We start from the raw sequence: 16111 nt of genomic DNA, 5'->3' as shown, positions 1-16111 counted from the left end.
CTTTGTTTTTTTTTAAGGCTTTGCAATGAAAAGATTATAGAGCAGTAATTAGAAATATAATTAAATGTTAGTTATGAACACACACAATAGCTAGCAATATTCAGAGCTGAGCACCATCCATTCTGCCATGTATCTTTATGCATACTTGCCTTAAGCTCCACATGAACACAGCTGGCCCAACATTAATTATCACACTCTTTCCAACACACTGGTTCTGTTATGTCTAGTGCATGCTCTCTATGAGAAAATTTGAAGGTTAGACAGCGCAGGGTTAGCTGCATCAGTGTTTCATATGAGGCTATAATTGTTTTCTCTCCTGAAGGAGACGGCAAGTGGTTCAGAAACATTGACTACTACCGGCTGGATGGCTCAACTAATGCCATGACCAGGAAGAAATGGGCTGAAGAGTTCAATGACACCAGCAATGTTCGGTAAACAACATTCCACTCTTAAGGTCACCACTCTTGCTTCTTCTCTGCAAAAACTGTCAGGCTTCTGTATGCGAATGCATCATTGGACTGTCAGAGGGTATTATCACCTAAAGCAATGAGAGTGATGACCGTTGCAGGATTGCTGTATTCTGCACTTGCACACCTAGATAACTATCCAAATGATGCTGATTTCCATTTAGCTGTAACCAAAGCAACACACAACAACTAATGGCGGGAACACTTCAGCTAGAGTAGTTTGGCACTAATTGCTTTGCAACTGGTGTTCTTGCCAGGCCCATTCATAGCAGTCATCAGCTATGATCAAACTCACAAACCTCAGACACAGCCGAGTTCCTCAGCTTATGTGAGTGATCACTACTATGTAAACCAACCAAGATTACGTCATATGTCATATTCAGTGGTAGGTCAGTGGTGCCAGTCTTCTGAGACCCTTATAATGCACAGTTGGCCTTTTAGTTGAAGGCTTGAATCCCATGTGAACCACTTTAGGCCAAAATGAGCTGGGGGATCTGGAGGGTAGGATGAGATGCTAGCGCCGTCCTGGCACCGAAGGTCATTTGCTAGCCATGCATTTTCTTTCCATGTGTTGCAAATATTTTCCTTTCTGCTCACTACAGGGGTCGTCTATTCCTCATCTCCACAAGAGCGGGATCACTGGGCATCAACCTGGTGGCAGCTAACAGGGTTATCATCTTTGATGCCTCATGGAACCCATCCTATGACATTCAGAGCATCTTCAGGGTGTACCGATTCGGCCAGCTGAAAACAGTGTTTGTCTACAGGTTCTTGGCCCAGGTGAGGAATGCAGCATTAAAACCTTTTTGTTCTGGCAGTTCTTGAGGTGTGAATGATCAAGGCATCAATAAATGTGTCCCTAGAACTCGACCTTTTTAATGTGATGTGTTAAAAGATGGAAGCTAGATATCAAGGCATTGTTTCTGTGTTAACTGTTCACACTTTGTGCAATTCTTCCATCAGTATAGTTAACAAGCTTTTTTCTGAGATGTATAATTGTTTTAGGACTCTGATATCAAAATTATTGCAGCTTGGAGCTTCCAGGATATGCATACCCTTTTGATGCGAAGCTGCTTTCCTAACAGGGAACCATGGAGGACAAGATCTATGACAGACAGGTGACCAAGCAGTCCCTGTCATTCCGAGTAGTGGACCAACAGCAGATTGAGCGCCACTTCACCATGAATGAACTGACTGAACTATACACCTTTGAGCCAGACCAATTAGATGATCCTTCTGAGAAGAAAAGCAAGAGGGCCACGCCCATGTTACCCAAGGTGAGTTGGAATGTTCCTGGTTGCCCACATGTGCTGTAAGCCATATCTTGTACCTGGGCTGATGCAGAGAAATCACCTGCAAGCATTTGAGCGTGTATCTTTTTCTTATTATCAAGCCGCATAACTTGAAGGCTTCACAACCTGTGTTGTGAGTGCACGTTTGCCTTTGAACTTTACAGGGCGTGATAAACTGTGTTTACGTTTGTGGCTTGGTTCCAGAGCATTTATTGTGCTCTGCGGGGTGGGGATAATGGTGAGAGCCAAGATGAAGGTTTAAAGCTCTCTTCATAATCATCGTTTGCAAGATCTCAGCACAGGTGTACTGTCACAGGAGAGCGAACCCCTGGAGCTTTTACAAGAAATCTGTTGGCCTTAGATGGTGCACCCAGCCGCACACACTGACAACCAGCTGTAGATGCCCCCGTTTACCTTTATTTCACAAAGAAATGTTTATATTGCAGATCTGACTCTAATTGGAGACAAGGGAATTCAATGCAGATCCATCAAAATGTGTCCAAATGCACACAGCTGCACAGATATTTGTCTGTTTACTGTTGTTATCCAGAAAGTTTATATGGGCAAAAAGGGGGAAAAACACATTGCACCACTAGTGCCCTTACCACCACTACTATGATTAACTGTCACAGTTGGCTTAAACTTGAGCTTGAAACAGCTGCCATGACCTTTGACTCATAAAGCCAATAGGTTTAGATTTTAGAAAAAGACTCTCTCTCTCTCTTTCTCTCTTTCTCTCTTTTACTAAATGTAACTGTTAAAACCAGATGGAGCACAGTCTCTCCAGAGATTACCACATTTGGCCTTATGCACACCAGAATGCTACAAGTCAGCTGTTATGGATGGAATCTGCTGCCTGCAATAGTATGAAGATGAGTCAGTCATCCTTCAAAGCCTTTAGTCATATCTCTATTTCTCACCGTGTTGCAGCCAAGTTTATGGAACAGTGGAAATATTTTTAAACTTGGCAGACTTCTACCTGTTTTTCTTTTCCTTACCCTGTGTAACATGCCCTTGTGAGTATGTCTCCATTCTCTAAAGTTGAAATAAAGTACGACAGCAATTTTGATCCATTTTTTCTTTGGGCACTTTTGTGCTTTTAATTTCCTTTGGCATCTCAGTTGTTTCTAAAGTGGATACACATGGGTGTTGAATCAGTAGCTTGTATGATTGTGAATACAGGTTGTGAGTGTGACATCATTTCTCTCCTCTCTAAAGTACAAGTTCACTATGAGTTATCAATGGCAGCCACCTACTGCTTCATCTTACTGCCCTTGGTATTTCTGGGAAGTCACCCCCCCCCCCCCCCCCCCCCTTCCTGCCCAGCCAGCCCTCCTGCCTGTGAATCTGTGGCCTAGGGCAACTCTGGCCTCTCGTTCCCTCACCCAAACAAGCCTGCCGTCATGAAGGCCATCTGTTAAAGCTGATTCACCGCTTTTGTCTCTGAAGTTTTCAAAGCAGCACTGTAAACCTCATTCTACCCCCATCCCCTTTACCTGATGAATGGTCATTATTCAAAACTCCCTTTAGGATGTCCTTGCACTCTTCAGACGAGCTAATTGGAGACAAAGGAAACTAGTGGACTTCCACCATAATGACAAAGAAGAACGCTGGGGCCCTGACACGAAAGCCACCCAGCTTGGGGTCTGAAGCAGCCTCAGGCCCTGCAGAGGCCCTTTTATGGACTGGGACTCCAGGCCTGCACAGAGTGACAGGAGGGTGGGGTTTCACCCATCCTCCCAGTGGTTCGTTGGTGGAAAAGTAGTAATTTGCTACTGTTCTGAGTTCTCTGCTGACTGGGCCTCATTGAGCAAAGGAGTGGGCCATACTGAGGATAATTGGGTTCAGGAACTGACCTTAATAAGACTCCCCAGATGTTTGTTAACTGAGGTCCTCCTGCCCCTTCCAGCGTTTTTAAATCTTTATTCCCAACCTGGATGAAAGGCATATGAAGGGACCCTCAGTAGTTCTCACACTAAAGGCTTGGTAGATGATGGCATAGAAAACCCATTCCTTTTCTTGCAGGCTTTAAAAGATGGTGGAGGCTTCTGTGATTGAAGGCTGTCAGTAGGCCTTGTGCTGAACTGCTCGGCTTGAGGCAGACAGTTTATAATAGGGCAATAAGTTTGTGTGTATAATTTGCATGCAGCTGTAGAGTACGTTTTGACTGGCTGAGGTTAAGTATTACAAATATCTCAAGTCCTCACATTCCACAACCAAAATTCCTGCCCTGGACCCCTCCATTGCTAGGATTTGTGCACCTGCATGTCAAAAGCAATGTCTGGTGAAGTCTGTCTATTAAGGAGGGAATCTTGAATATTAGTGGAGACATAGGGTCTTCTCTTGATGCTCTTCTTTTTAAAGCTTTTGAGCAAGATTTTAATTGGCCTTCTGCATAAGGGCATGCTTGATTTTTGTCTAGATAGAGAGGATGCAGGTAGAAGGATAGGTTTTTGTGAATGTTATCACGGTAGGGCACTGACGTTTGTAACGCGTGGATTTGACTTGCCGTAATCACCTAAAGTCCCAGTGTTTTCCCCAGCTGTCCTCTTCCTTCATGCTTCTTGCTTTACTTTTTCATACTTCACTTTCTTTCTCTCGTTACCTCCAGTCTACTAAAAAGCAAACTGCAGATGTTTATAGTGCTAGTAATGAGAGAAATAAAACAAAAGTATGCAAGTATGGTTGTGTGCCCAAAGCAGAGTAGTGTGGTCAAAAACCTTGCAAAGCTGGAAATTGGCAAATATTAAAGGGATATGCTTGAGAGCCAAACTCTGAAAAAGGACTTTTCATGTTTTGAAGCTCTGGCTAGTTAGCATTTCGAACATCATCAGAAGTCTTTCGGGATTATGTCTTAAGTGAGATGCCCTTGCTTGCTAAGTCTTAAATAATTGCAACATAATCAAGTCATTTTGGCCATTTTATTGAGGTTCTTTTTTCTTTTCCAGCACTGATGATGGACCACATCATTCTGTTCAGTTGTCTGTCTTAAATGCCCTGGCAAGAAGCTTGTTCTCTTGTCAGCTGTTTTGCATTGAAGGAATATTCAGGGCATTTCAAAGATTTGTGTGAAGCATGGTAGAAAGGCAAAGGTTCAAATTATACACTGGCAGTCCAGCAGTTCAAAGAGTGAATCAAGAATCAGCAGAACTGCCTTTGTGAGACTGCACCCCTTTGAATGTACACTCTGTCCGTTAATCATGATGGTGAACAGAGCAGCTTCTGGGGAGCTATTATACCAGCTCCTGTTTGAGGTTATTGAGCTGCAGTCACAAACCCAAGAGACTTGCCAGAGAGGCCTTGCAGTGGGTAGTCCCTAAATTAATACAAAAGCATGAGTGAAGTTGGCCAATGTGTTGCTCAGAGCTCAGGTTCTCACTAAAGTACAGATGGTGCCCCCTAAGTTCTCAAAAACATAAACCGGTATAATGGAAAGTTAACGGTCATTTGATTGTCGGTTATTTGAAGTAAGAGAGAACTTTATAGTTCACCCTTATAATTAGTCAGATTCACATGGCCACAAGTACATATTTTTCATGAAAGATCAGCTTTTCCATTCAACAGAATAAGCATATTCTAACTTTAATACATGACCAGGTGCACTTTTTGTCACAGGACGTGTCAAGATCTCGTCTGGAACCAGTGCTTAGCTATTTCAGAAAGCTTCACCTCCAGTCAGGCGTTTCAGACAATCTCTATATTGCTGAAGAATATAAACCAGACTCGGAGCTCAGTGTACAGGCACTGGTAGTGTGCTGCAGTATAATCAGAGAGACTGTTCAGCTGGGATCGTCCATAGCTATGGATCTCAGCAGTTTTAAGTATCTCCACATCCATGATCAAATATTTCTCCCTTCCCCCTTTGGAGTTCCTGTGGGACCTCCCTCAATCCTCATACCCCTCTTGAAAAAAGGTAGTTGGCTTTCTTTCTTCTCTTAAGATTTTACCCATGCTGCCTCCCCCTTGCATTTTTCTTAGAAGTAAAATGATAGTGTTTCTCTAAAGTTGTCATTATTGTGTGTACCAGGGATAGCTCATGGTACAAGCAGTATGAGAATACAGGAGCTCTTGTTACGCTCATTAGGGGCTCTGCTCGAGATGCACATGCTGGGCAGGTTGTGGAGACAGACTGGACCACCCGGGGAGCTCCAACCCAAAGATTAATCAGAAATCCCAGCATTCCCTGCTCACCAGGACAACACTGCTGTCATCTACCAACCCCCTGGTCCTGGGACCCATTTACGGGCTTGGTGTTGGATTCTGTTCAGTTTAGCTTTGGACCCAGGTTTCTGCTCTGCCTGTGAGATAGAAATTATAGCAGGCAGTGTTTGAAATGTGTTCACTGGAGATGTAAGCAACAGCTTAATCATCAAATTGCCTTCTTTCTTTCAGGGACAGCCCCATCCCCCCATACACCTTTTAACTTTTTTAAGAGGAAATGTTCCCTTTTTTTGTGAAGACCGAGTAATGTAAACACACCTCAAATTTTCGTTCTGTGTTTGTGAAGAAGCCAGGTGTTGCTCAGAGTTCTCAGCTTTAATAGTGCAGTGCGGATGGAGCGGACAGCAGTAACGGGCCATGTTTTAATTAGTTACTCTGGGTTGGATGTACAGCCATGATTTCTGCTTGTGGGAGGGATGGGCTATGTCTGCCCTGATTGGACTCACTTTTGCCACATGTTTTTATTTTCCAGCCATCAAGCCTACTTAGCCAAATGGCTTGATGTGGAGGGATCTTTAGATCTGCAGGCCACTACTTACCTCTGCTGTAATGTGGAAAGTGTGGCAGTGTTATTGTTACCTGTCTCAATCAACATGAGCTTTAGGATTTGGTTATCTATAATTAGACTTTGAGATGGTTTATTCTCAATTCCATTCTTGTTCAAAGGATCTCATTTTACTCTTTTTTTTCTCTTATTAAATTTCGTTTAGTTGAGCCTTTTGCATAGTAAGTCCAGAATCAATGTTATGTTTTTCTTTCCAAACATTGATATGTATGATTAATAGTATCCGTAGCAGTAAAAACAGTCACTCCTCAATTAAAAGGAACAGGGGTGGAATCAAACAGTTACCATCCAGAGCAGTTCATGAATGAATATAGACAAAGACCACGGTGTTGTTTCCAGATCACGAGGGTCCACATAACATAAGGCAAAAAAAGGAAAGACAGAAAAAAGCAAACAGAATAATTTAAACCATGTTTGTATAAAACGGCTGGCTGAGATTTCTGTTTTACTCAGGTATTGTTTTCAATAACAATGTTGCTGTGGAAACCGAGGTTGTGTGAAAGCCTCCGGATTCGTTTCAAGCATGTCCACTTCTGCGCAGCCGCTGTCTGCTTGGTGTTGATGCTGCATGCCCCCAACCAGCTGCTCAATTGCTATTTGTCGTTTCAGATTGGATTAAGTTCTTTTTCATCATCCACCTGATTAGAATTTTTGATTATTCTAAATAAACCAGGGTTACAGTTTCTCTGCCTGCTGAGTACTGTAGTCCGTTTGCTTGGCTTTAAGATTTGTTTGCCTTTGTTTAAATTTCACGGACTTAACCCAATCTGAGCAGGATCGGCAGCTGGTTATCCTGTAGGTGTGAGTGTCTGAGCATGTGTTCTGTTAGAGAGAGCCTCTGATTGAAGTGTCCCCCTTTTCTTCCCAGGACCCTTTTCTGGCTGAGTTGCTCCAAAGCTTCAAGGACCAGATTGTGGGCTACCACGAGCACGACTCTCTGCTCGACCACAAGGAGGAGGAAGCTCTGAGTGAGGAGGAGCGCAAGGCGGCCTGGGCTGAGTATGAGGCAGAGAAGAAGGTAAATGTTCTCTTACCACAGGACACCCGTGACCAGGCTCCATTTAATAAGCACACCATAGTCCCTAATGCTTGTTAATACAAACAGTTAGGGCTGTGTAAAACCCCAACTTGCATGTATGCATGATAGGTGTTCCAGGTATGTCTAGTCATGGTGATTTAGAAAGCTTATGACTAGCTCTGCACATTAAGATGGCTTCTGCTTTTTGTAATTTGCCAGTAGAGCACTGTTCAAAAAAAACAAAAAAAAAAAAACTTCACTTATACTAATTCAGACCAGCACCAGAATAGATGCTCTTTGGTCTGCTATATTTTCTGGCTTGTAGTTTTCTGTCTTCAGTTTCCTGCCAAAATGCTCCCATTAAGAGTGCTCCCATCCCATTACATATAGTAGGTAGTCCCAGTGTGTACAGTATAAACATTAGCATAAGTTAATAACAGCTGACTCATGTTGGCATTGCAGTACCCTTTTAAATGCATGTACTATAATTCTTTCAAAACGTTTAAAGATAATTGTTCAATTGAATTTAAGACCCATTATTATCGGAGTTTCCTGAATTTTCACTTTTTATAATTAAATGGCTTTTCTAAAGTGAGAATAAAATGCAGATTTGCCATCATTCAAAAAAAGGTGTACATCAGCCTTTGACATCAGTATCATTCATTTTGTTATTGTTATGCTTTTATCAAAGGTATTCCTTGATTGTATGCCATCTTTGCATGCTAGAATGTCCTGTTTGTTAAAATTAAAAAAAGCACATTTGGCAGTACAAGATGTATTAATCAGTATGGCAGCAGTGTGCTCATTCATCCATGACCTTGGTGTTGCCAGCACCTTGCCCCTGCCTGCTCTTCTAGGTGATCTAGTGGATAAATAGAGCTGCTTATGTACATAATTCTCGATTTCAGTTCAAGAGACAAATTTAATAAAGGACTGGTGATTTACTTTTTTATGATGAGTTTATACCATGTGTCCTGTGTGTGTGTGGTTTTATGTCTGCCAATTAAATTGATCCTTTGGGAATATGTAAAGTGTGTGTGTGTGTGTGTGTGTGTGTGTGTGTGTGTGTGTGTGTGTGTGTGTGTGTGTGTGTGTGTGTGTGTGTGTGTGTGTGTGTGTGTGTGTGTGTGTGTGTGTGCGCGCACAGTTTTCTAGGGTGGCTGAATAGTTGTAATTCCAAAGTTTAAGGTGATATCTGAATCTTGACAGTCCAGCAGTAAACAGTGAGAAGGTGTTGAGTGTAGAGATCAGACTCAAGTGAAGCATTTCAGTTATGAATTGTACAGATTAATATAGGCAAGGCAAGTTTATATAGCACTTTTCATTCACAATGACTATTTAAAGTGCTTAACATAAGAGTTGTTACACAGGTAAATAAAAGTACTGATTTAAATGAAAAAGATGATTTAAAATAATTTGATTATTTCAAATGGAGATCTAAATAAACTAGGATGTTTTAAAATGACTACAGCGAGAAAACCTTGCCTCTCTGCATCAGTTTTAATGTCCATCACTCTCCTTTCTCCTGTCTTTGTGACTTCACATAAGATTTGAGGTGGTTCATCTGAATACATAAATTCCAATCCGAGATTCCTTATACCACCGCAAGGACCCAGAGCCATCTCTAAGGCTCCAACACCATCTGCATGTCAGAGGCTAATTGCTGGAGCTTATCTGGAGGGGGATTACTGGCTGCGTCTTAGGACTCTGGCCCTACAATAGCATTGCAATCCTTGAGTCCACTTGCTGCTGTAATTCACAGTAGTGGCTGTGGCTGTTTTTCTCCCAGCTTTGCCCCTGACCTGTTGTTCCCCAGGGTCCTGCTGCATCTTTCTGCAGTTCTGGCTTAACCTCACTCTCGATTGTCACTTCTGTACGGTGTTAATAATGCTGGAGGACCTTTGTACCATCACTTCTGTTATGCAGGGCTCTCGCAAAGTACTTCAAGTGCTTGTGGCATTTTGAAATCCAAGGACTGGAACACCTTGGCCTCTAGTTGCTTTGTACTTCAAGTAAATACACATTTAATATGTATCATTCATCTTTTATTAACTTTTAAATGTATTGAGCTATTAAAATGTCTTAAAGTGGTATGATTTTGGCATAAAGATGATGCCTGCGGACAGGAAGAAAAACAAAAGTTCACATCGGTGTGATTACGTGCAAGCATTAACATTACACTAGTAAGGTGTTGTGCTGCACCATGACTGCAGGAGTTGTGCAGTTACACAGGTTCCCCATTCTCACAGATCACAAAGCCTCAAACATTAGATTTGTGTAGAACCAGCCTGTTTTCCCCAGTAGGTTCGGCATTGATGTCCAACAGTAGCCCTCTTTAACTGTAATTGATCTGCTCTTAATAAAACATCTACAGTACTTTTTACTAGGAATGTCAATTGTTTTATATCATAGTCATGCAGTGTTGTGTTCCCACTGACTAAAACAGGGTTTTGGGTCCAGTCTGTCTCAGCAGAATTGGTTTTGTATTCTGCTTTTGGTTCCTTTTCACTTCCCACATCTTGTCTCATCACTTTCCCGTCTCTTCTTTTAATATCATCCTTTGCATCACATTGTGGTAGTCTTGTGAAATTGTAGTTCACATAGTTGGATTGAGAAAGGAAGGGCAGTTATGATATATATGGTTTTCTCTGGTAAAGTCTTTTGTTTTGCTGTTCTGTACTGTAATGGGCTGAAATTGACTACCCATGCAATGCTGAGCGTAGTTGACTTTCTTCATATATAAAATAAGTGGTGTTTCACAATCGCACATTGTCAAATGTCAGAACAGCTGTATGTTTTCAGTTTACTCGAGCCACTCACCATGTTATCAACCATTTTTAATCATTTTAGGCAGTACATTGCACCCACTATTACTTGGATTATCCAAAGTTGTCACAAAAATACTAACAAAATAATAAAGAAATAAAAATATTTATAGTAGCTACTGAGATGCAGTGTGTTTGATTAAGGGCCTGTGGAGCATTTTATGACATTTTGGGAACAAAAGATGCTAATGTAAGGTAAAGCAAAGTATAACACTAATGCTCATGCTTTTCTCCCATTGCCGCCACATTTACTACCCATAAACAGTAAGCAGTTTACTACCCATAAACAGTAAGCAGTTGATTAGACGCATTATTTATTCCTTTAAAAACAGTATGACAAAAGCTGTTGCTTTCCAAAACAATACGAGTTCCATTTTTAGTAGTTGTAGTGTTTTTGTTTTTTTTCCCCCCCGGAATAAATCTTTCTAAGGAGGACTGTTATCTAGACTTTCTGTAAAATCGATAACAGGCTACTGTAATTGTGAAGACACTCATTGGTAAAACAGGTTGTCGGCATGATGGGATGTTAGTGGAGATGAATGGTCGGTTTAACCTCTCCATATATTTCCTAAATGGTTTGTGTTTCCAAAATATGGGAGATTTTTAATGTCTCTGCATAGTACACCATGCTAGTGTTGATTCAGCACTATGTTTTCATGGCAACACAAGTTGATCTGGAAAGCTTGCCAAATCAGTAACTCTTGAAGTCATTCAAAAGCCGAGAGGCCTTTGTTTGTCACAAGCTCTTGGCCGTTTCTGCATGCTAGCTCGATCACGATGGAGATTTTGGTAATCAAAGTTTGTTGTAATTGTGTTTTTTTTTGTTTGTTTTTTTTTTGTTATTTGTTAAGTCTTGTTATTTAGTAAAAAAATCATCTGGCAAGTTTGAGAGTGCTCGGTTGTGTTTCACCTTTTGTCAGCGTAGTGAGTGTCGTTGTATTTTTGTATTATCTTTTTGCGGAGGGGGTCCCTCAATACTGCGTATGTATATTGCAAGGTAAACTAGAAGAGGCAGTTTATATTGTCCCATGGCTCATCTTGAGAGCCAGCTGTGCGCCATACTGACCCCTCCACCACGGCAAACCTGCTCCAGGTCTACTTCACTGGAGCTGTGTTTATGACACACGCCCGCGCGCATGCACGCGAACACACACACACACACACACACACACACACACACACACACACACACACACACACACACACACAAAAAGGCAGGGCTAGAGCAGCATCTGCTGTGGCGAGCTCATTTCCGCACAAACACAGCCATGCAGCTGACCTTTCACTCGACACCATCCATGCAAACACAGCTTGAGCCCCACCGGGAGGCGGGCAGGTGAGGGGTTCCCACGGGCACGTTGCCCACAGCCTGCTGACGCACATTCCGAGCCGGTGATCGGTGTCTGCCTGCTGTGTAGAAGGTGGAAGTGTCGGGCAGGTGGGCTGTCTGTATGGCAAGGCCTTGGATCACCACCCAATTTGCGTTAGAAGAAAAGATTATATTTACAGCATTTAGCAGACATTCTTTGTCAAGAGCAACCTACAAAAGTGCTTTGTCGTTATTGGTGCCATTAAACAGCTTGGCAAAGGTGCTCTGGGTTCTGCTTGTCATGCAGATTGGGCTGTTCCTCATGCTAAAGACTTGGGGGTTCGTCTGTCTTGCAGGGTCTCTCCATGCGCTTCAACCAGCCAGCGTATCCACACATGGGCATCGGGGCATCGCCCAACTACTTCCCCTTCAACGTGGCTGCCCTGGCCTCCATGACCAACCAGCAGCTGGAGGTCAGTAAACGAGTACCACATGCACTCTTGGCATTCCACAGGGCTTCAGCTAATTGCAGCATGCGTTCCAGGGCACAGCGGCAGTTGGCGCTGCTGTCTGCCAGCTGCTATTTACGGACACCTACCGTTGCCATTGTGCCCTGTAAAGCAGAGTCCGTGCAGGTCCAAATGGAGGGTCGCTTAGTGAGAGAGAGAGAGGGAGAGAGAGAAAACATGCATATGCATAACCAACTATTTCCTCTCATTTTCTTTCCCTGTCCACCCATTCTCTTAACACTGAAGGAGCTGATCAACCAGGGCCGACAGAAGGTGGTGGAGGCCACCAACGCACTGAAGGCCCTGCCCAGGCAGCCCCTGGAGGACATCATCAGTCAAGTGGTGAGTGATGGGGTGGAAGGAGGTCAGGGGACAGACACTGCACCTACAGTGGCAAGCTCGCCAGGAGAGTGTGGTCCTTCAGCGATAGCCAAGTCTGGTCAGCAATACTGTGTTTCCATCACCTGTACATCATGAGGGGTGGCCAGAAACCAAAAAGGCAACATCAGCATTAATAAGGGCTGTGGTTATTTCTCTTAAAACAAGTTTTAATCAGAGAATAGGAGCTGGCAGCCAGTTCATGATTTGTTCTACCGTCAGTCCGTATGGGAATGCTTTGGAGTAAACAGATGTCTACTTTCCATCTGTGTTTTTAGGCTAGCACTAGCAATGGCAATGTGTCTGCCATATCGTAGGCACAGTTCAAATGTTTAGATTTGCCAGAAACATGGTTCACATGTGTGGGGCAGTGTACAAAGGAAAGTATGAGATGCAGGTGTGCCCAGAGTAACAGGTGCATTTATGCTTTGGCAGTGGAAGGAGAACCCAAACCTGACGGAGGCACAGGTACAGGGCATGGCCTTGGGAAGACAGGCCAGCATTGAGCTGGAGCTCAAGCACAGAGAGGCAGTGTACAGAGACATTCTCAACAAGCAACAAACGGTACAGTTCTCTCTCTCTCTCTCTCTCTCTCTCTCTCTCTCTCTCTCTCTCTCTCTCTCTCTCTCCCTACCCCACCCCTGCCTTCTCTCTCTGATATGCACAGAATATATATTGTAGTGATAGCTGTACACAAGGTCTCCAGAGAAACAGTATGCTCTGCTTGCACAGCTGATGAAAGGCCTCTGTCCCAAACATCCTGTTTCTGCAGTTTTTCACTGCATTTTTGACTATATATCATTCATTCTTTGCCAGTGCCCAGTGTCAGACTCCTGTATTTATTGTCAAAGAAATTAATGCATAAATTAATTTTTGTTCCCCTAATTATCATAGAACTGATATTAATAGTTTAGTGTGGTAAGTATTAATATTTACTAGGCTTTGTGTCCACTTTCTTTCATCATTTAAAATAATGTATATATAGATACTGTATATTAAGTGTATTCCTTTCATCTTTCCCTTTTATTTCACAATTTTGATAAGGATGGGTTGCCACATCCTCAATGGTTTGTGAATTTGTGAAAAAATGTCAGTCTTGAAATTTTTAAAGATTATTTTTGCATGATTATGGATGATTTTCTAGTCACAGATTTGGCCCTTAAACTGCTGTTTGTGTGTATAAAATCTGATTACCCTGTATAAGATTTATCCACATCTAACACAGCCTAGAACGTTTAGCCACACTCCCTTGCATGTCACCGATGCTGAGTGAAAAAAGTCACAATCCTCTACAGACATTTAGCACATGAACCTGAACGTGCCTGAAATTCCATGTGTTGTATAGAGTAGGAACCCATACGAATTAGCTGATGTCTTAATGTTGCCACGTCATTATTCTAAAGCTTCCACTGAATATGTCTAGAAGTTGGCGCAGCCAACTGAAAACCTATTCTCTCTGTCCCCTGCGGCCCGTGACCGTGGCACTGTATCACTTTCGGCACAGATCTTGGCCCTAAGAAACCAATTTGCCCCTTCCCCCCCTCTCCTCTACAGCTGATGATGTACGTGCAGAAGGTGATCGCCAACCGCAAGGTCCAAGAGCAGCAGCTGGCCATGGCCAGACAGGGGCTGCTCATCAACCAGCTTGCCATGCAGAACGGCATTGCCGGGGGCATGAGTCAGATGGAGATCCTGGGCTTGTACCAGCAGCTGGGGGCCCTTCAGGGTCTCCCCAGCCCCCAACTGGGCAAGAATCCAGGGCCTTCTAAGGGCCTGTAGATGCCCTGCTCAGCATGGTGCGGATTCTGAACAGCTGGGAGGGCACGCCTTGAGCACCCTCCCACTGCCCCTCTCCAGCTCTCATCTAGAAGTCTGTAATGGAAGTCTGGAAGAATTTGTTGCAATGGATTTTGGCAGTTTAGTTTGTAATTCTGTGTAAATATAGCCTTAATGTTATTGAAGGTTTATTTCTGTTTCCCACATATTTAATGTATATCCCCCCCAAATGCTTTAAAGCATTGCATTGTTCTTTTCCCCTTAAATAAGGGCTGTGCATTATTAGGGTTTTTTTAAATACAGGACAAGGAAAAAAAATTAACTGAACCTCTGTGGGACCATAGTGTTGCTCATTAGAGATTTGTATGTTATAAATGATCTAGAAGAATCTATGTTAATAGATACTACGTTAATATCTATCTACTAGTGGATGATCAATGGTGCTGTGAAGCCAAGTGCTGCAGAGGCACTGTTATCAACACTTTAAACAAACAAACAAACAAAAATTCATGCAGTGATGGCCTTACATCAGCTAAATTAGATGTTTTCAAACACAATGAACAGATCCCCTTTTTTCTATTATGCTTTTAGGCTTTTACACTTGTTGTTGTCATGTAATGGAATGCCTGTGTTGTTAAAACTGCTTGCCGGATTCCCACTGGACTTTTGTAACCTCCCAGTTTCTTGTTGTAAAGTGTTGCCTAGCATAGTGTTGTAACTACCGTTTCATCTGTTTCCATCCACACGTTGTAGCCCAAGCTCTTGCCTTTCTCAGATGACTGGTTATGTGTTTCTGTAACTTGAAGGCAATTTCAAATGGTTAGGCTGCAGGTATCTGGTAATGCTAACTAACCATGCTAGGCTGGCCCTCAGGCTACATTCTCTACTTTGGGACATTTCTGCTTTGGATGCGAAAATGGCGTAGATGTTTCTAATCGCAGACTACAAGCTCCCTCATTTGCACAGGGTGTATTTCAGAAATGTAGAGGAACTTTTATCCCTCCCAAGAATGGTCTCATGTTAGCAAATACACCAACTTGTTTTGCCATTAATCTGACCTGCTATTTACTAGATTAAGTATTTAATATTACATTTAAATAAAGTGACCAAAATGGTGATTTGAATTTAGATGTGTTATTATGTTGATGTGTGACTCTCTTCCTTTTTAATAGGTTTGACTTGCTGGTGGGCCAGATGTACAGTGATTAGTCTTCTCTTGCAGTGATGTACATGGCCACACCTGTCCCATGATGCTTAATTTCAGATGACAGTATGTTGAAGTCACCAGAAGGCAATCAAATTAGTCAAACCCTCCAGTCTCTGGATTAAACCACAAGGTGTGATAACTCAGTTCTGCAGAGAAGGGCCTGATGATCAGCTGTACAGCCAGAAAATCATCCATGCTTGTCTCAGCATATACTGTTCTTCCATCTTCAGCACCTCTCCTTCTGTATGTTAAGTTCTTTTCTTGCCACAATTGCCACATATGCCTCGGGAAAATATACATTGACACAAATGTACCAGCAACGTAACATTACAACCATTGCAGATCTTGGAACGCTGTTCCCGACTTTATGCCCATATTACCTCTAGGCTCCATTTGCAGCACATCCCTTCTGACCACCAGGCAGCTGTTCCCTTCATCTGCCTTCCCCTCCTTCAGCTCTGCTGCTGATCATGTGATTTATGAATATGCATCAGCACCGAAACCATCCAAGCATGTTGGCAGTATGTGAACATCCAATCATCTG

The 16111-nt window shown here is 42.7% G+C and overlaps 1 protein-coding gene across 2 annotated transcripts in view; it reads left to right on the top strand.

Annotated features, from left to right (window-relative positions):
• The window catches only part of atrx (ATRX chromatin remodeler), a 38707-nt gene extending 23229 nt beyond the window's left edge, over positions 1-15478 (top strand). For both annotated transcript variants that reach the window (XM_027029017.2, XM_027029018.2), the window contains 8 exons: positions 323-431; positions 1070-1247; positions 1553-1744; positions 7414-7563; positions 12054-12170; positions 12453-12548; positions 13020-13148; positions 14139-15478. In XM_027029017.2, coding sequence (XP_026884818.2) covers positions 323-431; positions 1070-1247; positions 1553-1744; positions 7414-7563; positions 12054-12170; positions 12453-12548; positions 13020-13148; positions 14139-14363 — 1196 coding nt within the window. In that variant the 3' untranslated portion in view covers positions 14364-15478. The remainder of the gene's footprint in view (positions 1-322; positions 432-1069; positions 1248-1552; positions 1745-7413; positions 7564-12053; positions 12171-12452; positions 12549-13019; positions 13149-14138) is intronic.
• Positions 15479-16111: the final 633 nt, after the last annotated feature.

Source organism: Electrophorus electricus, chromosome 12, assembly GCF_013358815.1.
Source record: "Electrophorus electricus isolate fEleEle1 chromosome 12, fEleEle1.pri, whole genome shotgun sequence".
In the NCBI taxonomy this organism is placed as follows: Eukaryota; Metazoa; Chordata; class Actinopteri; order Gymnotiformes; family Gymnotidae; genus Electrophorus; species Electrophorus electricus.
Note: the sequence above shows the minus strand (reverse complement) of the source record. Positions and strands in the feature narration are given on the sequence as shown.